The 24,951-nt window shown below is 37.7% G+C and overlaps 1 protein-coding gene across 1 annotated transcript in view; it reads right to left on the reverse strand.

Moving 5' to 3' along the window:
• Positions 1 to 24,951, reverse strand: part of DPP10 (dipeptidyl peptidase like 10) — a 295,187-nt gene that overhangs the window by 225,953 nt on the left and 44,283 nt on the right. Inside the window, exons 2-3 of the mRNA XM_075029375.1 lie at positions 11,823 to 11,937; positions 4,491 to 4,586 (exon numbers count right to left, since the gene is read on the reverse strand). Coding sequence (XP_074885476.1) covers positions 4,491 to 4,586; positions 11,823 to 11,937 — 211 coding nt within the window. The remainder of the gene's footprint in view (positions 1 to 4,490; positions 4,587 to 11,822; positions 11,938 to 24,951) is intronic.

A 24,951-nucleotide genomic window follows, 5' to 3' on the forward strand; every position in this document is an offset into this window, starting at 1 on the left:
AAGACAGAAAGAGAGAAATATTTATTTTATCACCTCACAATTTCAGCAAAGCACCTTACAGAAGTTTTATCCTAAGCAGATGCTTACATCCCTCCCAGCTCCATAAAGCACACACGCACATACTCAGGTGATTTGCTGAGCTTTAGCACAAGACGGGATTTCAGGTCACAGCCTGCTGCAGGCCGTCATTCAAACTTCAGGTCCTTCTCTGACACTCTTCATACAGATATATGAAAAATATCATAACGGGGCTGACTATATACACCCATCTGACAGAATACAAGCAAGGAGTCAACACACTCTATCACATATAGGAAAGGTTGGCAAAGATTATCTAAACAGCAAAAATGCAAGCAACTCCCATATTCACAGAAAGAATAAAGGCAAAGATTCTGAACTTCATGGTCATTAACAGCCAGAGTCCCTGATAATAAGAGATGCAAGTACACCACCAAAGATCTAGGGATTAGACTGCAAATCTTTACAGCCCTCAGTATTTCTCACAGGCCAGCATACATGTTTCTAAGTAACTTAAGAGAAATTAAGAAAATATCCTGAAAAAAATGCTTCAGTATGGTTCAAAGATCCAGCTGCATACTGCCGATATTGGCAGATAAGCAATGATTCGTACATTGGTTTATGAACAACTAATAGAGCAATGATACAGTTGTTGTCACTGATACACCTAGTTTAGAACTATGCCCTAATACATCACATATCATGACCTTCCATTAAATGTCCTGTACTAACACGCAGGAGACATGTTCCTAAAACAGACTGTGGTCATGAAACAAGAGGCTACACCCAACCCGAAGCAGAGACTGGTCCATGTTGGAAAATGATTAGAATCCAAGAGAGAAGCAATGTGAGATACATGAAGTCTCTTAATAAGTTTTTTGGCAAGGGAAAGCATAGGGCAAGTTTAATGGCAGTTCTTTCTTAAATTTAATTACCCTGGATATTTTAAACTACATTGCAGTTTTATACTTAGACTTAAGTAAACCAAGCCGTTTTGCTATCTAATGCAAAGCCCTTATTAGTAGCAATGTGCTGTCAGATTTAAGTACTTTTATTATTCATGGCAGCATTTTAAATTCTCACTTCCTATTAGAAAACTTGAAGATCAATAATGCTAAGGGAAGATGTACTCACATTTAACATCTTCAAAACTATGCCAAGCAACTGGAAGGCTTTCTGAAACGAAACACGCTTTCAGATAACAGGGACTGAACTAATTGATGGTTGTGTATGCTCTCCACCATGTCCTTTTAAATACAGTTGAAGTGATCAGGTTTATAATTGAAAAAGCTTAGTAAACAATTATTTTCAAGAAGAATACTAGCCATCATCCATATTTTCTTTCCTTTATAAATTCTTATCAAAAAAAGACAAAAATCCAAGTCAGGTTTAAAAAAATTTGCCTTTGAAGTAAAATAAAAAAAGAAGAAAAAAAGAAAAGGAGGGGGAAATCTGAAAGATACCTGCATAGGTACATCTTCAAATTACATTAAATGTGAATATATTTTGTTACTTTTAAAACTAGCTCAAAATTTTTCTTTTATTTTCTTTGGCAAGAGCTGATTATCTCAGATAAAGAACATTTCCTCTGCAGCTTTAAACATTTGCATAATTATTAACTTTGGTGGCAAGCACTTAAAATTGTGGACTCAGTTTCAAGCAGAAAAGGAAATGGACTGTAAAAACTTCTGTACGTAGGAGCTTTTCTTTTTAAAGAGTAGACTAGAAATAACCACATAGGGATGATTTTTGTAGTGGAAGAACTTGCAAGCAAACAAGAAATAAGGAGAAATTCAAACATCAGTATGGAAAGTTTCATTAAGTGGCAGCAGTTAAATATTAGACCTTACCTAAGAACACAGTGATTCATCTAGCACTTGAAATCCTTTAAATCAGACATTTTTCTACAAAACATGCTCTAGACCCTGCAGAAACTGCTTACAGCAGGAATCACTTTTTCAATCTCTATTCCCATCCCTTCCCAGGAGGTCAAGATGATAAAACTTTCAGATGGATACAAATTATTCTATCCCAAGAGGAGCAAAACTAGTAGTATGTAGCTACTTATTTTCTGCTAAAATCTTCCTGTGCAGAGTCCAGAAGCACTTACCCTGCCAATATCCAAAGAAAGTGCCAAATGCTCACCTCCAGCTCCAGAGTAATGAATGCTGAACATTAAGTTCTATATTTCATTCTCCATGCATATAATGCCACCACTGCAATGTTACCATGCCAAAATGGAAAACATAATCTTATCCTAAGTCTTAAAAATAAAACAGAAGCATGAAGCAGAAATGCTGCTTTGCAAGACTCCTACTCATTTTGTTTATTATCTAAGATACTGATTTCATTGACCATACCGGGAATTTTCAAAGAAAACAGATTAAAAAAAAAAAACAATACCAAAAACTATACATAATTTTTCTGTGTTTATCAGAAATACTAAACAATTAGTAAAATCCTTAATTATCGCCCCTATTTCCTCAATTCCCATACACGCACATACTCTAATAAGAAAAAGTCCATTCTTTCCCTTTTTTGGTACTACTGGACTTCATTGCCTCTTTGGCAAATACACACAGGAAAACACCTAACTGCAAGCTTAGGAGTTCCTGTATTGGCTGAGAAAACCATCACTGCAGAAAGACTGGATATCAGTACAGCTATACTGCTATTAAAACACAGGGCCTTTCTTTATTAAATAGTATTTATAGTATTATTTTCAATGGATGGAAAAGTTCATAACTATACCATCTCATAGCTTTTAGATTGTTTACAACTTCCATTTTTTTGCATGCTACTAGTAAAATTATCTTCCATTGTATGAGTTTCTTAAGATGGACTTTGAAGACCACAAAAGAAACCTGTATCCAACCAAGTGTTTAGCACCAAATTCTACGTTTCTTTTTACCACATCTGGAAAACTCTTGAAAGAAGCTTTTATCTTATCACAGGTTGTAAAACAGAGTTAAAAATTACAATAAACTACATGTTTTATAGTATCAACAATATTTACCATAACTCAATCCATAAGAGTTGACAAATCCACTAACAATTAGGAGAAGTATTTTTCAAGTAGGGTGGGGTCGAAGGCAGTTGCTTTGTGAATTTAACAGATAACAACAAATTCATCAAAAACTGCTTTAGGTTTTAATTAGCCAAATAGTCTTAACTGGAAAAAAGGTTTCTCCCAAACACAAGAAACTGTTCCTCTTGGCAACAGCACTGTTCTGGCCTTACCCAGTACCAGAGTTTTTGTCATTGACTGTAGTCAGAAACCAGTCCAAAGAAGAAACTAAGAGCATCTCAGCAACTGTATGGTCATTGGAGTAGCTGGGGGAAGGGGAGTGGCAGGAAACTAAATTGAGCCTCCCCTCTCTTACCACTAAACTACTGGATAACAAATAACACCCCTCTCTTACCCCTAAACTACAGGATAACAAGTAACTCAACACCAAAGCTGGTCCTGGAAAAAAAGACCGACCATACTTTTCTCCCTTTTAATCCTTTTTTTTGACACACACTTACCCTTGTTATGTCCATTTCATTCTTTAGAGTATATCATAAAGCAACAATTCAATTCAATCATATAGCTTCCTACAAATGAAAACCAGTTCTAGTTATTACTGAATGCCAAAGTTGATTAATGTAATTAAATCATTATTCCCCGTGCAAAGTTATTCTGAATTTACATACGCAGTCACCAGAACTCCAAACTCCTACCTTCCATAAAGCACTCTTAACAATACTCTATTTTGCACAAAGCCTATTGTTATTCCTTTGATTATAACACCTGGAATAATACAAAGATCCAACTACAATGGCACAAAACAGATGGTCACTATTGTGTTACTTGTACACTGCTTGTAAACAGAAAGAATGTGAACAACCCATGTGATCAAGAGAAAAGGAGTTCAATGAGTTGAAAAAAGTTTGAATCTGTTTTCTTTTTTACATTAAAACTGTGCAATTCTTTGGGAATCTGCATACCATTTATAAATCATTTAATAAAGTAGAATATTAAATACAATTTGTAGACATCAGAAAATGACTAAGCTGTACAAGTATATTGAAATATTTAAGAATCCATTCCAGACGAGAGTTAGAACCAGTTCTCAAATCCCGAAGTTCAGATATTAATAGAACAATTTAATTTTCTGAATTGATCGTTTTGTGAATCCATAAACAAGATCCAGTTCTTAAAAACAATTCCTCACTGCTTCCAACTAAGTCAGTAGCATAAACAGAAAATCTTAGTGAGTTTCTACTAGATGGAGCTTTAAAATTAGAAAGCCACTTCAAAAATTCACGAAACAGACATGATTCAGAACTACAAGGAAAACTGGGACACTAGCCAATTTCAAGAGAGTCTGAAATTTTAAGTGATTCTTTCTCAGTGCCTAGATAGTGATATCATTCAATATTAAAAATTATTACCTAGTTCCAAATTACATGAGAGATTATACACTTACCATTAATCCATTTGGCTTCTGGATTATGAACTATGAACTCTTTTCTGAAGAGATCTTCCAAGGACAATCTGGTTTCTGATGAATTTGCAAGTTCATCTAAAATAAACATAACAAGATCATTTTAGATAGTTATTAAAAACAATATATTCAGTATAGCTTGCAAAACATTAGAATTACAGAACCAGAATACATGGTTCAAAGGTCCTGTCAAAATCAATAACAGTACCTTGCTCTTACTTTTTTTCACTACAAGAAAATGTTTCATTTTTCTTCAGTAAAGCTTCAGAAAACAAGGCACTGGTACCTTATGGACAGGCCAACTGAAGGATATTGTGTTTGACTATTTATTATACTGGGACCGTAGTGGCAAAGCTCCTTCCCACAGCCCTACGCCGTAAGAAAAGTCTGATTACGAACCAATACAATTGGAGCTTTTCCTTCCAGTGTGTCAGGCATCCACCTTCTCTACGAGAGGATCTTTTTGTTAGTCAGATTTTGTCCTTACAGATTGCTGATATTAAACAGCACCACTGATGACAGACCCACAGAAAAATAGTATTTAGAATCACAGCAGTCAAGGAGCAATCTTGTTATCTTGATGTCAACCCAATATGTTACCAGCACATTTTTAACAAAGAAATGTGCTTTGAAAAGGTCGTATCCTGTAATACATTTCAGATGAAAATGCAACCCCTTCACAGTGAATAAAGTCAATCATAGTTTCGTTATTGGTCTTTATTCAGCCAAATTTCTCAATTAGAGGCCCAGCTGAAAGCTTACTGGAATCAACAACAATATTTTTTTTTTTTTTTTTTTTTACTTTATATGTCAGCACTGCCTGCTGCAGTCACTTCAGTTAGTATTAATAAGGTACATCCTTGCTGTATTGAAAAGAAACTCCTTTTTAACGCACATCATAAATTTACAATAGATTCAAGGCCATCACAGCTGCTCACTCCACGGCGCTGCTGCATTTTGCACGTGCCTCCTTCCCAGGTCTCAGCAGGGCCCCGGTAAGCCCTTACCGTAATCAACTCTTCTTGCACTTGATGTCTTATAAGGCTAAGCATGCAGAGTTGTTCAAATCCGCTCTCATAAGACAAATGTTCTAATCCTTAAATAAGCTTTTTGCCCTCTTCCTACCTTCCAGGGATCAAAACAGCCTGTTTGGGGTTTTTTTTAGTCTCCAAGTCCAGCATGGGACACAATATTCCACTTGCAGACTTACTAGAGCTTTACAGCAGAGTAACATTATCTCTCTTGATTTATACCTAATCCCTCTGTTTACACATCATGGGACATTGTTAGCTCTTGCTCCTGCCACACACTGAGTTTTTATCTTCAGAGTAAGCACATGTTGTTATATATGCTCTACTCAGCTCCACAAATACACTGCCTGTCTTCAAAACACTACTTCTAACTTAATAGCATCAAATATTGGGCTCTTCATATGCCCGTTTACCCCTTCCTCCATAACCTTGCTGACTACCTACCCTCAAACAAGCTGTTTTTCACCACCTGTTTTGATTCAACATACCCGGGTCCTGATGCTGTTTGTGATCCCAAAAGGATTCCCCTTCTAACCTTTCTTGAGTCTGTGTCTATTTATTGTGACCCCTTATATCCTGCCAGTTTGCTAAGTATCAATCGAGCTCACACAAGCTGTTATGTTGCCAAAAATTGTCTCACCCAAGGCAGTTTAGTTTTCACAGGTTGTGGGGTTTTTTTTTTATTAACTCCTTTAATAAAAATCACTAAAACAATATATCAACTGTGTACAGAAAGGCTATTGGAGAAGAAAGGCACACCGGCTCTGTTCTCTGTCTTTTAATTCACATGCCTGCCAAGTAATCTCAATATAAATTGGATTTTAAAGTAACTTTTTAAATTGCTGTTAGCATTTCTAAACTGAAAATCTTGCTTGAAGCGTCTTCAAGCAACTTGACTAGATATTCAAAAAGTAATTTTTTTTCTAATGCTAAGTCATTACCAAAATAGAGCCCTGTTTGTAATCCTTGACACTAGCTTTCCACTCTGTCAATATCTCATATTGTATAATTTATAAGAAAAATGTTGATTTGACATCAAAAGACTCTAAAATAGTAATTTAAGTTTCTAAAATGCCTAGTTTATATATAGCAAGATGAATAACACATCATGTGAACTCTCAAAACACTATATTGGGTTAATCTTTGTTGAGGACAAGCACAAATTAGTATGTACTTCAGGAAGAACTTGTTTTATTTTCAAGACTGCCTTTTTCCACTTCATGTTTATTACCACATTACCAAATAGCCTACTATCTCTTTTTCATTTCCATTTTGAATTTTATTGAATTATTCCTTGAAGGAATTGTATTTCCAATGTCCTCACACTATTTCCCACGGATTTCTATATTTCAGTCTGAAATTATATATATTATGTATAGAAAATGAACACAGATTACAAAATATACAAACAAAATCAAATGTTAAAAATTAAATGGCTACTTTTAAACTACACAACAAACTAACAACAGCTCAACAACTGGTATGTATTTATTGAAAATGACAAACCTGTTTGTGCTTGCTAAACTAGAAGACTGCAAAAGTAGAAATAAATAGCCTCATTACTTTTCATGAGTTTATAGAATATTATTTTTGCAGGTTAAAAGTAGTCTAAACACCTCATAAAAATTTACCTTCTAACTTAGCAAATAAAACTCATAATGATGTAGTGTAGTATATTATCAACTCAAACTCCTTACTAACTTTTCTATAGAAGAAAATATTTTAACACTAGAAATTAGGATGAAGGCTCGATGTTAAATGCTGCCTGAAAAGTAGAAAAAAAACACTAGTAAACTGTATGCAAGCTAACAGGTATATCAATAACTGGGAATTAGTATAGTTTGTATTATGTTTGCATGAAAAAGGAAAAACAACTTGCCAGAAAGTAGTCAGATATCAGAACTGGTTTGCCAATTTACAGTAGTTACAGGGAGCCTATACAGCATTGAACAGAAACCTGAATCTTCTAGTAATGAATCTCCACTTCAGCAAAAATAACTTGTAGTTTGCTTTCCATTTATTTAAAAGTAGAAGAGTAATATGAGAGATGGTGTGGAGGGGTCAGTCCCAACCCTAATATTCTAAACAGAATATTTATCTATTGGACATGATCCAAATGGATCCTCTTCTGAGAGCTTGATTCTATGCAAAACAATTTCAAAAAAGCATTTTCTGTCAGTTTGGCTGACCTAAATGTTCCCTAAAGAAATTTTTTTCTGCAAAGCTCTCTTTTTTTGCATCAAGAGATAGCAAAGCAAACTCTGAGTTTGCTTTGAGTCTATGATTAGAGTTACATGCCACTTTGCTCAACAGCAATTACCATATATCAGCATGCATGGTTTTAATGCTAACATCAATATCTCAGTAACAGAGTCCCATATAAAGCAGTCGAGTCTGCCACACCTTTAGAAACTGTAAGTTAACATGAAGGTAGAACTACTGTCATTCCCAAAATGAAAAGCAGCCATAAGTGTTGTGGCAAAACACCTGTACAAAGGTGGCAACATCTGTACAACTCTTAGGCTGTTCTTAGGTGATTTTTCATATAAAAGCTTTCAGCTGCTAGTACTTCTAATTGAGCATTCCTCAGTTTTGAAATATAGATCAACAGCAGTTGATCAGATAGGTCTTCAGATAATTCCTACAATGTGGAACATACTATCATGACGCAAAGCACAAAAACATGCTGATTTAAAGGCAGGAGTGAGGCACTGATCCCAGAAAATCTACCTATGAATATTTCAGTATGTGCAGGTATGTGATGAAACTTCAAAAACATGAAATAGAAAAGAAGCAGAACAAGAAAGACACCTGTGTTATGTTTATACTGACATACAAACCAAATTATGTCATCTCATAAACAGCTATTTCTTTCTCTGCAGTGGCCATTAATTCCCAATATAAAGAAAGCTATATATGTAAGATTATTCCCAGGGTATTTTCATCTTTTGTTCTCTCTTAAATACTTCTCCAGTAATCATCTCCAAATATTACACAAAAATCACTAGATTCATAATTAAATTGCTCCAAAGGACAGACAGGCTCCTACTCTGAAACTCCAAAGTTTCTCCACAATCCAGTCCTTTACTTTAACAGGAGTAACCTCATTCTTTGGTATCTTCATGCACTTTCTTTATCATTGCACTTATCTAACTGTGAAGAAAACTAGCAGAGATACTTGCCTGCAAGCCTTCTACTCGCGGCTACAGAGCAGTGTAGCAATTTGTACTCAGTGGGCACAACAGGGTTTTTTTCCCCATGTACTCCTTAGTCCGCAGAGGTTCGCAGAGAGCTGGTGAGCTCCAGCAAGAGGTTACTGGACTAGGAGTCCATTCAGATTCTACCTCTAATGTCTTAGATTACTAAATGGTCTGGTCTTTCATTTTTCTATCTCTTTGTTGAGAACACTAATACATTTACAGTTTCTGAGTATTAGCATAGATGAAAAGCAATATAAAAGGGAGCAAAGTATTACTAATATTGTTGGTACAATTTACAAAAACAACAATCATAATTGCAACACAAATATTTCATATTTTAACAGAACCCAAGATATTAGTAGGTCAAAATACATCTCTTATTTCAACACAGTTCCTGCTTAGCATTGTATATTCAAGTTATATTTCATGTAATAAAAAACAATAAAAATACATCAAGAATTTTCATTTAGTTTTAATACCACTTGTATCTTTAAGCAGAAGCTAAAGCCTCTTTGAAGCCTTTTGCATGTAACTTACATAGAAGATTTTCTTTTAAAAGCATGTTATCTCATACAGAAGCATTGATCCCTCTACTATTAAAGCCATGAAAACTGTTGCTCAAAGTTTGAGGGAAGTCAAATGACAACTGTTAAAGTGTACACGGACCTAAGACTTTCTTATATTGTGGACAAACCAATGTATAAATAATTGTAGGCAAAAGAGATCATTTCTGTTGGATTTGTCTTTATCAGTAATTACACTTTTGCCTCCACAAAACTTTCAAAAAAACAATCAGGCTTCTGAGCAACCACTAGCTGAAATTATTATCATCTCCATAAAAAGAAGCAGCATGATGTACAGTGTTTAGGGGAATTTATATGAAAACTAAAAAGCACCCTTCAGTACAGGCAGAACTAAATAAGGCGAGAAGTCTCTGATGCTCAAAGTAGTGTTAGAAATGAAAAGCAGTGCACTCTGAACTCTCCCAAGGTAATGTAGGAAAAAATTCTCACTACTGCACAGAACATCTTAATTCAGCTCTATTATATTTTGTGAAAAGAATTTGCAAACCCAAGAATTCATAAGAACAGATTTGTAGCACCTTAGAACTGAGCACCTCGCAATAGCCAGACCGGTGAGAGAGTCTCCAAGTTTTTCCTCCCCTCAAATGCTAGACATCCCAAAGTGATCTTACATATCTTCAAGACCAGATAGATAACTTCAGCTACAGTGCTTAGTACCTGCCAGCAAAGCAGCAGAGCATCAGAATATCTTCTTCCAAAAACATATTAACTAATCATGAAAGTGAAGGGGGAACAACACTGATTAGGATCAAAATAGGGGAAGTAGCTGTCCTACAATGGACCTCCAAAATTTTCTTTGGTAAGCATTTCCAACCCGCAAGAAACCCCAGTTTTACACACCCAGATCATTTTGGGAAAAAGGTTTTTATTTATATCAAGCTCTGCAGTCTCTATGGGGTATCTTAGAGCATCTGAGCTGACAGAACTAGTTTTCACTCGCATGACTTGAACTGAAATGTAGGTCCCAGCTTACATCAAGTTTTCAAGCAAGCTCTCTGGATTTTGAAACAGCCTCAGAGATGTTGTAATTCACTCAGCTTTTTTAACATATTTAAAAAAAAAAAGTAACATTTCCCTAGGTTGCCTATTCTTTTTTCCACGAGTGCCTTCAAAGACTTCAATTTACATTTTTACATCATTAATAATTCTATATAGATATAAAGCCAGAACTGATATTTATTATTGTGAGTTCCAGCATAACACTTTTGAGATTTTACAAGCCTTAGAAAGAGAGTTACCTCTCCTTGAAAAGAAAAACAGTCTTCTATCTTAAACTGTACCAGGATACACCACCATTTGCCCTCAATGTCTGTTTTTATTAGTCCCTGAAGAAACTCCTATACACTGAGACTACAGCAGCACAACTTTGCTTTTATTTTTCTCAAAATGCTCTAAGTGGAAATAAGCAAACAGTCATTTCTTTATCATTCCTTGGACAGCACCATGTGTATGCAGTAGATGTTTATACAAAACAGAGGAAGTAGAATAGTCTGTAGTATTCCTACATACTCGCTCTCCAGCTGTCTTGTTCCCTCTGACAAGCAAAGCTTTTTGATCCTTTTCCATTCAGGCTCACCATCTTCCTTTCAAGCAGCAGCAGTCTACTACTGTTCTTGCTCATGCACAGGCCCACCCAGCTTCCCTTGATAATTTCATCCAGTGGCCAAATTGTCTGGAACTATTATTTAACTAAAATGCACTTCATTAATGTTTTGGTTTACACAAACTGGCCACTTACAGGGCAGAACATCTGCAGACCAATATTTACTATGTAGGCATGCCATCCAAATCAGGTACTTTACATTATAACTTCAAAACTGACAAAAATAATTCAAATATATTTTTTCTTTAAAAGTTGTACAGTGTTTCCTTCTCTTAGGTTCCTAGACATGATTAAATGGTTGTTACCCCAGCAGTAAAAAGAAAATCTTTAGAAAAATAACTCAGATCAAATTAGGAAAAAAAAAAATTAAGCATAATTATTTTGTATGATCAATTGCTTTTCTTGTCTTCTACTTGCCCTTCCCCCCTCCTTTTTCTTGCAAATGAACCATTAAGTAATTTCCCCTCTCTTTGTTTTTGAGAGAAATAAAAGGGAAGAAGCTTATGCATGTACATATGAAAGATGCATGCTTCTGGTTCAGTGAGAAGTTTCATTCTCAGTATTAGTTTTCCTTGACATACAGCCTTCTCTTAGCTCATCTGTGAACCTAAAATTACACCAAGACACAAGTGACAAAATCTTAAAGTCAGCTCACACCTGCTGAGGCTAATGAGGATTGCTTGTAGCCATCTCAAGGCTGACACAATCCTAAGGACCTACTGCCAAAGCCAAATGCTTCTGCTCCACAAGGCCTCCGGTAACTCCTGAGTCCCTACAGGCACCAAATTTATAGTAGCCAGAAGTTAAAAATGCTTACTTTAACATTTATATGTAATTTTAATAACTGCATTATAAATCATACACCTTCAGTAAGATAAAATAAAGAAGTAGGTTACCTGGGGTTAAAAGAATGACAGACATAGTGATGAGTGAACAAACAACTAGAATCACCAGCAGCGCAATAGCAATTCCCTTCCAGTTCCTCTGCGGAGGGCTGTTACTTCCAAGTTCCTACAGGAATGGAAAAAAATAAAATAAAAGGAAAAGACCATGTTTCATAATCATATATTTCTAGAACTATTAGTGATAGGAAAATTGCTCTGTGCATACTCATAATCACAGTATGGGAGGTGATCATGATCCCTCCCCTCTCAATAGTACACACAGTCATCCAAAGGTGTGTTAATTCTTATGCTTTTTTAATAGATCTCTCTTTTTAAAAAAAAAATATATATGTAATTTTATACCCCTAAGAGACAATCAAATGAGCTTATACAAGCTGTCCAAAATACGACTGGTGTTAAAATGTGCTGAGCATAAACTTCAGGACAATATCAACTAGCAGTTTATAAGATAATTACAGAAATGAAATGTAGCAATTTACTGTAATTCCACCTAACGTGGTTTGGACGATAAAGGTTTAAATACACATCTTTTTTAATGTACACTATTAAACTTATTTGTAACAGAAAACATTTACAAAACTGCTTGAGGCTCCAAGTATTCCATCCAAAGCCGCACAGCTCTTCTTTTCTACACAGTAGTTCAACTGTAAACTGCTCCCCTATTACTCATAAAAAACAAACAGTAGCTTATAACAAATGTTAAACGAATGCTTCTGTAACTACTAGTACACTTAAACCTGCATTCTCTGTGGTTACATGTTTAACTCCTATTAACTCCAGCCAGATGCCATTGAGGTTTGTCAATAGTAGCAATGCATTGCCTGCATTCATGGTACAGTTTGACCCAAGCAACACGTAAACATCTAACAACAGAATGACAAAAACAGTACGACAATTGTTTCATACAATCCTAACTTTCTCTCACAGAAAACATTATTTTTTCTAGCTATAGCTGGCAAGCATAAATGTTTCCCTGCCACAATTACCCATATGCCTTTACTACCTCAGAATTAAATTGCTGTGGCAAGACTCTCTGTGAAAAGAAACCTGGGAGGGATTTCTCAGAAGATCCCACTTCAGCCTGCTCACAAAGCAGAGTTACGTTACACGAGTGCTTCATGGTCTGCACAAGCTTTCACTAAGCTCCAACTAAATACCGGGTGGGGTAAAAAAATGTGGGCTTTAGCCCACACTTGCCCTTGAAGACACCACATAAAAGCCTCTCTCCCTCTCCCAGGACCTGCTGCCATGATGTGCCTCAGCAAAGCCCTGCAAGGCCACCTCTCCACTGAATACATAGGGAGCGACTGCCACAAAAGATGAGAGATTACTTGGAGTGTCTCCTATTTGATTTGCAATCCTGGGTTTGTTAATCTTTCAAGTATATAGCAAGGATATTCTTCTATCTCTCCCCTTTCTGCCAGACCAAAGGGCAGAGGGATGGGAGCAATACTGCCACCTCAGCCATCTTGTTCTATGGAGAGGACTAAGGCACAGGAAAGCACCTCCTGCTATGTTTTATAAGCTTCCCAAGGCATATTAATATTTTTTCACATACAGATTATTTCATTTTGGGTTTTCTGAATTATAAACGAGTGAGAAATTGAGATGTTTTAACAATAGAAAATGATAATGTTCTTGTGCTTTCTCAGCTCAACACCATACACCACCCAGAACAGTATCTCTAACAGTGTCTTTAGTTTGTTTTTTTTTTTTTTTAACACCTCACCTGTTCATTACCACCTGTAAAAGACAGTTTCTCTCTAGGAAACGTAAGGGGAATTCCCCTACACGCTCTCTAAGCAATCCCACAGGGGAAGTCCCACAGGAGCCCTCAGCCTGCCACAGCTCCCAGCAAGGAGCCCCCTGCCACCCCAACATGGCTGCTGCCCGCTGGACCCCATCCTCCTGCCTGGCCTGGGCCCAGCTGACCTTGCTCATTTTAGAGATTTTTAGCCCCACCGAAGGGGAAAAGTAGCCAGTCTGTCGACTCAGTTTAAACCCTAGGCCACAGCTGGTCTTCACAGGACCAGCTCCCTCACCTGCCAGGTGTTAGCCTTCCCCTCCCCACAGCTGAAGCCAGCTCGGGCCTAGTGGTCAATGGCCACCAGCCAGCCTGGGCTGCTCTCCATCCTTCCCTCCCGGTGGCTGTAAGAGTAATTGTTCTTTCTTATTATTACACAAATCTCCCCTTTGGTGTTGATACTGACTGACTGGCAGGTAATGGATGATGTTCAGTTATAGCACGTAGAAGGAAATTATTGAGGACAGCTGCAGCACAGCCTTAGCGGGCAGCTCCTCTCAGACTGAACTCTGTGCCACTTTCCTGGGGAATCACCATGCAGGAGAAGCCCGATTACCATAACCAACAACGCATCTTTGATGCTCATAATTTTTTTACTAAAGTTTAGGACTCCTGTCTTCCACAGGCAGAGGGAAAAAAAATGGTGTAAGCAGGATCTTCTGGCATCTGCCTCCTTTCCCTATCCCATTGCCCCTGTTCCCCAACCCCTCGCAAACCTACCTGCTCCCCTCATTTTCTCCAGCTCCTTCTGATTCACTCCCACCTCATTAAATACTGATTACCACAGCAACTTCCTGAAGAGCCTTAAAGATGGTTGGTCTACAAGGCCTGCATGATGGCTTCACAAGCCCCTTTGGTGATCCCTAGGATATGAGGATTGCATGATTCAATCCCTTCTGGACAGCCTTGGCCACAATGACATCGCAAGGATCCCCAGCCTTTTCACAGAAATACAAAACTTCTATCTCCTGCATGTAAACTCAGATCCAAACTATCATCTTTTCCCTTAAGTAAGAATTATTTTAATATTAATAGCACAGTCTATCTAAACATAACATGTTATTCTAAACATAACAGTATAAACTTTATTCATATGACACATAAAAGAATCCAACTGTAACAGAAGAACTAGCAGCTCATATAAGCAAGTGGTGGTGAGAAAACAGTAGTTACCCTTAGAGAATTGTGAAACCCTATTCCAAAGGACTGACTTAAAACAACAGAAGCTGGACAACTTCATGAATGTACCGCAGCCTACAAAAAAATGTACCAAGTCCTCATTATTCAGAAGGTTCTTCTCTGCAGCCATGAATATTCAGTTTCTAAAAATAAAGCTCCATTTTAAATACTTCTGCAAATTTTTGCAAGGAGAATATCAAATGGGTAAATCTAGTACTGAGGATACAAAGCTTACTGGTACCCACAGCGAGAAAGAAGGGGGCTTCCAGCTAGTTGCAAATCTTGGAGACTAGCATAGAAAGAAGGACTTATCTCTGACTAAGAATGAAGTACTTGATTTTAATATTTTGATAAAATTTATGAGTTGTTCAAAATTATTAGAAGTTATTAAAAGGTCATGATGATGTTTCAATACTGAGTGACAACATTCTAGTAAGACATTTGTGAAGTTAATGTATACTAACTGTGATGGGTTGACCCTGGCTAGACGCCAGGTGCCCACCAAAGCCGTTCTATCACTCCCCCATCCTCAGCTGGACAGGGGAGAGAAATATATAACATAAAGCTTGCGGGTCAAGATAAGGACAGGAGAGATCATTCACTAATTACCGTCACGGGCAAAACAGACTCAGCTTAGGGAAAATTAGCTCAATTTATTACAAATCAGCCAGAGTAAGGTAATGAGAAATAAAACGAAATCTCAGAACACCTTCCCACCACCCCTCCCTTCTTCCCGGGCACAACTTCACTCCCGGATTTCTCCACCAAGCCCCCCCAGCGGCACAAGGGGGACAGGGATGGGGTTTACGGTCATCACACGTTATTTTCTGCCGCTTCACCTCCTCAGGGTGAGGGCTCATCACACTCTTCCCCCGCTCCAGCATGGGGTCCCACCCACGGGAGACAGTCCTCCACGAACGTCTCCAATATGGGCCATTCCCACGGGCTGCAGTTCTTCACGAACTGCTCCAGCGTGGGTCCTTTCCACGGTGTGCAGTCCTTCAGGAGCACACTGCTCCAGCGCGGGTCCCCCACGGGGTCACAAGTCCTGCCAGAAAACCTGCTCCACGGGCTCCTCTCTCTGCAGATCCGCAGGTCCTGCCAGGAACCTGCTCCAGCGCGGGGTTCCCACGGGGTCACAGCCTCCTTCGGGAACCCACCTGCTCCGGCGTGGGGTCCTCCACGGGCTGCAGGTGGAGATCTGCTCCACCGTGGACCTCCCTGGACTGCAGGGGGACAGCCTGCCTCACCAGGGTCTTCCCCACGGGCTGCAGGGGAATCTTCGCTCCGGCGCCTGGAGCATCTCCTCCCCTCCTTCTTCACTGACCTTGGTGTCCGCAGGCTTGTTTCTCTTACATGTTCTCACTCTTCTCTCCAGCGGCTGTTTCCCCATCCCAACTTTTTTCCTTCTTAAAAATGTTATCACAGAGGCGTTACCACTATCACTGATTGGCTCGGCCTTGGCCGGCGGCGGGTCCGTCTTAGAGCCGGCTGGTGTGGGCTCGCTCTCTCTCAAACACAGGGGAAGCTTCCAGCAGCTTCTTAGAGAAGCCACCCCTGTAACCCCCCCCGCTACCAAAACCTTGCCACAAAACCAATACACTAACAAAAAAGATTTGATGAAATATTAGAAAAATTACTATAATAAGGTGAATTCATAGTACAACCAGTATCAAGGACATCCAATCAACTTCCTTGATGTTAACCAGTGCAACTCTTGGACTATACCCTACAAAGTTTTAAAATAGAGTAAGCTGCTGTTCTTCAACAATAATATATTTTTAGCCTTGCACTGCTTTTCAAAATGGTCATAAGCAAAAGGCAGTTAAATAGATTTTTAGACCATGTATCATCAGCAAGACAGAAGCTGTCATTTTTGAGTATGACAAGAAGATAGAGGCATTCAAGAGGACACATCATGAAGAGCCATACAATGAGAAGCTTTTGTTATCATACAGTTTCCCCATAACTAACTGCTAACTGGCACATAACAACAATGAACACGCAGATGGAGATTTAAGGATCTAATCTTCTAAATAGGCTGTTCTATTAATGTGGTTTGAAAAAATATCAACTTTTGAATATGGTGTTTTATATATAATACCATCTCTAATATTATTATAGATTTTACAATCTAACTCTAATGAATCAGAAAATGGCTGCTCAATGCATAATACAACTGCAAGTTTTCTCATTATTTAAAGTAGCTTTTTCACAAACCATTTAATTCCATTGTTGCCAAAAACAATCCTTAAGTAATATACATATTTCTGAATGTAATTTGTGATTGAGTAATACCTTACTAAAACACAGCTACAAAGAGAAAAATCCATTATACTGCATACACAGAAAACTGTACACCAATGTTACAGAACCTAATGCTTTTGGCCTATTCTTGCCAAATGCTAAAGACCACATTTTACCATGAGCTTTTAATCACTACCATCAGTGAACTCAACCTATGCAACCAAAGGGAGGGTCTAGCCTAAGAGCCTGAACTTTCTGCTCTCTGATTATCTTGATTTAATCTCTGTTGAAAAGACCCCTAAAAGAAAAGGTGTAGCTTGCTGTCAGACTGATTTTACAAAAACAGGTTTTATATGGCATTACAGAAGTTGCAAATAGTGTAATTAAGCAATAACACCAAAATTTTGCAATAGTAACCAGAAGAAAGGCTAAACCAAAAATCTGCAGAGACTGGACATGAGAGGGATGACGGGTTGAGGCTGTCAAAGGAGAGCATGAATCATTTCAACCCTTCAGCATCCCTGCATGCTAAATCCCACTTGCCACTGCAAAAGAAAGATATTTCAGAGGGAAATGCTAAAGAACTATATCCAGCAAATACAAAAAGCAAATATAAATCAAATATGCTGAAGCATTTTTCTCTCGCCTTTTCTAGGCTGATTTCTAAATATATACTCCCTCTCCAAACACAATTTACTGACTGATGATGAACTGATTCACTACAAGCATGAAAATCTTTTAAGCACTAGCAGGACATGGCTTTGAATTTCACAATCTATGGCACATAACCTCATCCAGGAGTTCTGAAGATTTCTTCTCTATTTTTGAACAAAATAGAGAGTCTGACGTGGATATTTCATCTAGAAAATAAAAAAACTACAAAATTACCTCCATAAGGGCTGTGTTACACCTGAATGTAGAAAGAAGATATAACCCAAGTTCCTATTACAATAGAAATAACAACATGAAACTAATTTCCATTAAATTTATTTCATGTAGAAATATTTTTTATCCCTTGACACAGAAATGCAAGTGCTTATAATTCAACAGTGCTGTTTCCTTTTAAGTAGTATTGGGGATATCTATTTGGAAAAAAGAATCACTTGAAATTAATAGATGTAGTACCTTAAAAAAAAAAAAAGGCAAAAAAACCTCTAATATTTCCATATTTTTAGCTGAATAAACTTACAATCTTTCTTGTAAGCAACATAACCAGAAAAAAAAAAAAATCACAGCTTCCTAAAGCTTATCGAGTTGCACAGTTTTATTGTTAATCAATGAGGATAAAAAGCCTTTAGGACATAATTTTTCTAGCAAGCATGTACAACTAAGGAGACAACAAAAGGTCAGAAAATATTGCCGTAACATGCTGCATTAATAAGTCAGGTTTTTGAATTATCATAATAGCATTTTCCAGATTTCTTGGAAAACTATTTATGTAAACCACCATACAATTTCTACCGTGGAACTAATGACAGAAGCAGTAGGAGACTGCCTGGTGCAAGGGGCCACACTGGCTAAAGCCTGGGGACTAAAGAGTGCCTCTGCCAGGCTTCTCCAGAAGAGGCAGGTTAGTTAAAATGCAGCATCCCCTTTAGGAGAAGAAATGAAAAACAAACTTTTAGAGACAAGCTAACCCTGAGAGCTGGCGTTTAACTACACTGCTTTTTCTCATAGAACTACCTGCCCATGCCACAATCGACCTAGCTGATAAATGGTGCCATGAGCCAAATATAGAAAATATGCATTTATCTATAAAAATTAAGAAAAAGAATTCCACCAGTTTTAACTATTTCTGCTGCGTACAGCTGGGTACAGCTCAAAGGAAAGCAGAGATTCTGCCATTATTTCTGAAGTTGGGAGTGAACTTTACCAGGCTGACATACTCAGTGGTACAAGTGTGCAGATGCACACTGGTGTTTACCAGTAGACTGTGGGTATTTGAAACAGAAAACCCATCAGCACTGAGCTGCAGCAGTGTCTGGTAGTTGCCTGATTTTGTGTTGAGGCACTAACAGCAGATGAAGGATCTTAGAGAAGCCACAGGCTGCCGCAGTTTCTGCCAGCATAGCATCTTCTGAAGCCTTAAGTGAATAGTCTTCTTTCTTTTGTCCTTTTTTTTTTTTAAACTGTTCCTGTACTGTCACCGGGAAGAATCTAAGAAGAAACTAAGAAGAATGTCTAAGAAGAATCACAGCCTTCCCTTATTTTGGCAAAAATTTCAGGGGCAAAGTGCATTTAGAATAGGAAAAGCAAATGTAATTTGCTTTGCAGTAGGAATGAGTCTCATCCTGTAGCTTAGATGTTATCAAGACAATATCACTTAATGACTCCTCCAGCATCTACTTCATTAAACTCCACCATTTGCATTCCCCAAACATGAAGAAAAGGTGATAAGCGTAAAAAGACAGTTTCATGTTGCATCTCAGGTGTTCTAAAAGACAGACTGAGGATACTTATAATAAAGACTGCAGTCTTTCCAGAATTATTTACATAGCTGGTCCTGCAACTGATATTAAATACTACCTGCCTTGATTTTGCAGTGTACTATTTGCAGCAAAATTACCACAGCAAGCATTTAGAATTTGTGATGAAATGATTGCATCCAATCCTTTCCAGCTGTTTTTGAGTAATCCCATGGCCTAGATAGCAAGAGAGACTAAAAGACAGATCCACAAAGTGGCACAGGATAGTTATAATCCATTTGCATAAGTACCTATCATTTTCATTCCTCATGCTCCCTTTACAACTCGCCGCATTATAAGATCCTATTGCTCCAGTTCTTGTCTGAATGATTATGGTCATACAATTACTTTCCCTGGTCAATATCTTTATTCATCAAAATGTTGGCGCTTCTTTTCAGAGTCATTGTAAAATGCCACTTTCACAGGAATGCATGACTCCCCGTCAGCTCTGTGGATAACGGGCATTTTAAAAAGAGAGCAGCTTGTTAGCAATTACCCTTCTTAGAACAGGTGCGGGATTTGGATATGGGAACAATCTGTCTTCATATTTTTATTTCTCTGGGCTGCGCTGGTAAGAGAAACCCCTCCTTTCGCAGAGCCAAACTAAAAAATAAAAACAGCCCAATCCAAAACAAATAAAACAAAACAAAACCCACCCTTGTCTCAGTAAAAACAAACTAAAAGAATAAATGTGCACATGTAAGTCATTCTGAGAAGTGTTAATCATCCACACTGGCTATGTATTTTCTTAACCTTGCAAAACATTTTGTGCTTTTTTTCAGCCTTTGATCACTTTTGTTCTAAGCAGACAGATTTTGTTCCTGGACATGCAAGTGCCCATTCGCAAACTGAATTTAGGTACTTTTTGGTATTTTGGAACAGCTTTGTCAACACCCTTAGTTCTGACTACTCACAAAAAAGATCAGCAACAGTTATAGAATCTACTTAATGTACTATGGCTAGCATTAAGAATGCATTTCACATCTTCCAACTCATTTTGCAGTGTACCTTGTAACATTTACTCAAACACAATGAGCTAGCTATTACACTAGACAAACAAGTAAAAGCCTAACTTCTAAAGCATTCTACTGAAATCCCTGTTCAAGGTCTAATCACAGTAGATGAGTTTAAAATTTTAGTCATTACTTATACCTGCAATAAATACAAAAGCAGGGAGAAAATGGGGTCAGCACAACTGATCAAAACAGCATGGCACATGCACAAGTCAGAATTTGTGGCCGTCCGCTTTTTTTTTATGAACACAACAGTATTCACATTTGCAGCCTAGAAAAGCAAGGGGAAAAAAGCAAACTATCATGGTGCACAATGTTAAAAAAAAAAATATGTAAAATGCAGCTCATGGAAAATACTGCCATAAGGACTGTAGAGTAGCTGGGGCAGAGGGAGACTTGGATAAAATAACAATGGATGACAAAACTGGTTTATATTTGAAATAAAAACCAGTCATGAAGTAGAGACAAGCTACAGCAGGTGAGGGAATTCCTTTGGCTTTTGGGAGCCAAGTTGAATGTAACACACTTCCATGAAGAGGTGTAATGCCACATAGAGTTATTGCAGCATCAGAGGCAACTTCATTGAGACTCAGTATTTCTAAGTTGTTATCCCTTTTTATCCTGTGTCCGCAGTCTTTTACAGTTTATTTCTAACAAAGTTTCAGAAGTAAAAACACTGTACTCTTTTTCTAGTCCAGCAGAAATACCTGTAGAATTAAGGAGAATAACGATGTTCTAGCAAGATGTAAGTATCTTGAGTCTCAAAAGTACTTATGCACATGAAAGCTACAGATAGCCACCTATAGGGATTTTTGCAATTTCCTAAGTAGAACAGCTACTGAACAGCTGCTTTATTAAACAGGTCTATTTGCAACACTCATCCAACCTCCCCTGCAAATCTCACCTCCAGATCGTTGTCAAGAGGAGTCACACACCCTTTTGGGGGTCTGAGGCTCACTGCTAGCGCTGGTGTGACTCCAACTCATGTTCCCCAGTGTCCCCATCGGACCAAAGCTCCAATATTCACACTGTGCTACATCTTCTCTTCCTCACACAAATCTCATCTTGAAGCTAATGAGATTTTTGTCTTAATATGAAAAGCTATCTCTGTATCTTGAAGACTGCCTGCAAGATTACATGGAAATAAAGCAAGGGACTAATTTCCAGTGAGCTCATGCATCATTAGTATGTAGAGGAAATCAACAATTGATTTGCCATAATTAAAGAAAATTCTTAATGTATTTTACTAAAGCAAGTAATGCCAAGGGCAGAAAAAGATGGCAAAGCAGCAGGCACAAACATGATTTTATTCAGGTTACTATGATGTAAAGGAAGAAGTCTATATGAATACTGGCACAGTCATTTATGGCCAAAAATGTATTTTCACATATTCCTATTGATCCAAATTTTAATGAAATGTCACAAGATAGTAACATATTTCTTCCATTCCTATTATGTTGAAGAAAAATCCCCCAATCAAGTAAAAAAAAATATCTCAAATGAAAAGACATTAAAAAATGGATGAATACAGGCTACACATGTTGCATACCTACAGATCTTTCTACAGATATAACGCAGTTGTTTGCTAGAATTTGTCCTTTTCATTACTCAGAAACTAAATTATAGTCTGCCCGATTTTATTTTTTAAAAAAAAGCTTTTAAATGTATTTTTATTTCTCAATATATTTGCAAGGTCCCATAACAGACAACTTTTAAAACTGACATAGTTGATTTTGGCATAAATGAGCAGATCTGTTTGACAACATAACATTACACTCCACTGAAGGTTAGGAGAACAGGGAAGGTGCAGTAATGTCACATGAGTCAAATTCAGGTTTATGCCACATAATTTTACAATTTCAATTGAATACAGTGGCCCTGTATTTAGTGGTATAACACTGAGCTCTGCACTGGAGCATAACTTTAAATTAAGACCACTGTTAAGAGTAGAAGAACCAAAATCGCCTTTTGGTGTTTCTCATTGTTCAGGTATTTGTACACACCCTTAACTTTATGCCGTTTAAGAGTCCTGGAGAATGGATTTGACAAAAATACTTTTTTTAGATGAGTGATATTAATTCAGGAATTGTCAAAATATGGAACAAATTTGTAAAGGTTATTTTGCAAATTTACATAAATATTTTTCTATTTGTTTTCAGATTTACACAGAAGTTACTTGCAAATAAAACAAGTAATTTAAATCCAAATGTGACTTAACAAGCTTTTGTGTGCACATATATATGATCACACATACATGTATCAATGAATATATATATACAGATAAATATTATTCAAGGCAACATTCCTACAAATAAATTAAAATGTAAATAAGCCAAAGAGTGTCAGTACCAGGAAAGGGAACACTGTAATCTCTGTGTTTAGGGGGATCTAAGGTAGCAGAAATTTAGATGAGTTTCCTGAGGTCACGTGAGAATAGTAAACCAGAATCTTTTTATGCAAATATTTGTGAACAAAACAGTAGCAAACAAAATTATTTGGCCAGTATCACTGGGCTCTGATCAGGAATTTATCACTTAGTTTTTCACAGTTCTCTTCATGATTAAGTTACCTGCTTTTCCAAAAAATGGAATTTTATTTATAACAGTAGAATCCTATGATTCATCAGAAATAAAGATATGGTTTTCTCCTGCATTTTGTTAGGGGAAAAAGACCAGAGAGGTGATCAGGAAATCTGTAGATTGGATACTATATACCATGTTACATAGAGATAATACATACAATAACTCAGCAGAACCAAAATCACAGTTCACTTAAAAACAATGCAAGTCCCCACAGCACTAACGACATTACATTTTTCACACACGCATATGAGAGCTTATAAAAAAGCATTTATAGAAAGACTATGGGTCACCAAATCATCTCCTTACATATATTCCACTCAATTAAAAAGCAAATGCATTACTAGGAGAAAAAAAAATTCTCAGAAATTTCTTGGCTGTTTTACAGTATTCATTGATTTCAACAGTACACTTCAAGATAATGTAAAAATCCAGCTTCCCCCCCCCGCCCCCGCAAATTCTTCTTACCTGAACGGCCAATCCTATCTACATAAAACACTTCAAAGGCCCTTTATCCATTATGTTTCATGGGGAAATGTGAGCCACGCAATAATGTAGTAGCTCTTGGCTGATTTATGGAAAATGGGAATGCCTCTTGGTGGGACAGAGCACTCTCTTCTTCTCTAGTTTGTTAAGACAGCTCTGCCACATGGGCATTCCCATCAGCACCTAGCCAAGGGCAAACTTCATCAAAGGCAACAAATAAATTTTAAAAAAAATTAATACGTTTAAAATATTATTTTTGGCTCAACTGGAGTAAATTAGAGTAGTCCATCACTTAGGATTTTGAGATTTGTTTCATCAACACATTTTCCAACTAACCATGTGATTTCTCTCAGTATTGATTCAGATCTTATTTGCTTCAGTGCAAAGATTTTGAAGTACTGAACTGTGATCCTGCCAGGTTCACCTCTGCTGCTAGTTTGTTAATGCATGGAGGTGGACTTCCAGACCAGCGTACTGTACTGGGTCTGGCTGCGCTGGAGTCACTTTCTCCACAGCAGCCCCTATGGTGCTGTGTTTTGCATTTTTAGCTAAACCAGTGTTGATAACAAACCAACATTTTGGATATTGCTGAACAATGCTTGCACAGCATCAAAGCTTTCTCCTTTTTTTTTTTTTCTTAACCCCACGATAGGTAGGCTGAAGGGGTGGGACAGAGGTTGGGAGGTGACACAGCTGGATCAGCTGAAATGAACCAGCCAAAGAAATACTCCGTACCATGTACCCCACAGCATACCTGAGCTTGCCATACTCCACAATCAAACTGGGCATAGAGGGTGAAGAGGGGCGGGGGGTGTTTTCCAAGTGGTCATTGCTCAGAGACTGGCTGGGCGTGGGTCTGCTTGTGGGAGGTGATGAGTGATTGATTGCCTTTGCATCACTTGTTCTGTTTTTTCCTTTCCTCCACTTAGCAAACTGTCCTTATCTGGACCTACAAGTTTTCTCGCTTTTCCTCTTCCTATTCTCTCCCTGGTCCCACTGTGAGGGGAATGAGCTAGTGGCTGTGCAGTGCTCAGCTGCTGGGCAGACCAACCCACCACAGGCACGTGCGCCCTCTTACCACAACGCTCTCTTGCATCTACGTTTAACGATGACACCACACATTATCTTTTATTTCCTTTCAATGACATTACATCATAGCTGCCCTCAGTATAGCAGGAAACTCCAGTCTCTCTCAAACAGAGAGCCGATTAAGACTCAAGATGCTCCTATTGGCAAGCTTTTCCAGATGCTGTTTTTATTGAAAGCCAAAGACATAAGTAGATACACTAAGGTCTGCTCTAGCAAAGCTTGGACATTCTGAGAAACAACTCAAATGAACCTTTGCTT

Source organism: Buteo buteo, chromosome 5 (genome assembly GCF_964188355.1).
Source record: "Buteo buteo chromosome 5, bButBut1.hap1.1, whole genome shotgun sequence".
Classification (NCBI taxonomy): domain Eukaryota; kingdom Metazoa; phylum Chordata; class Aves; order Accipitriformes; family Accipitridae; genus Buteo; species Buteo buteo.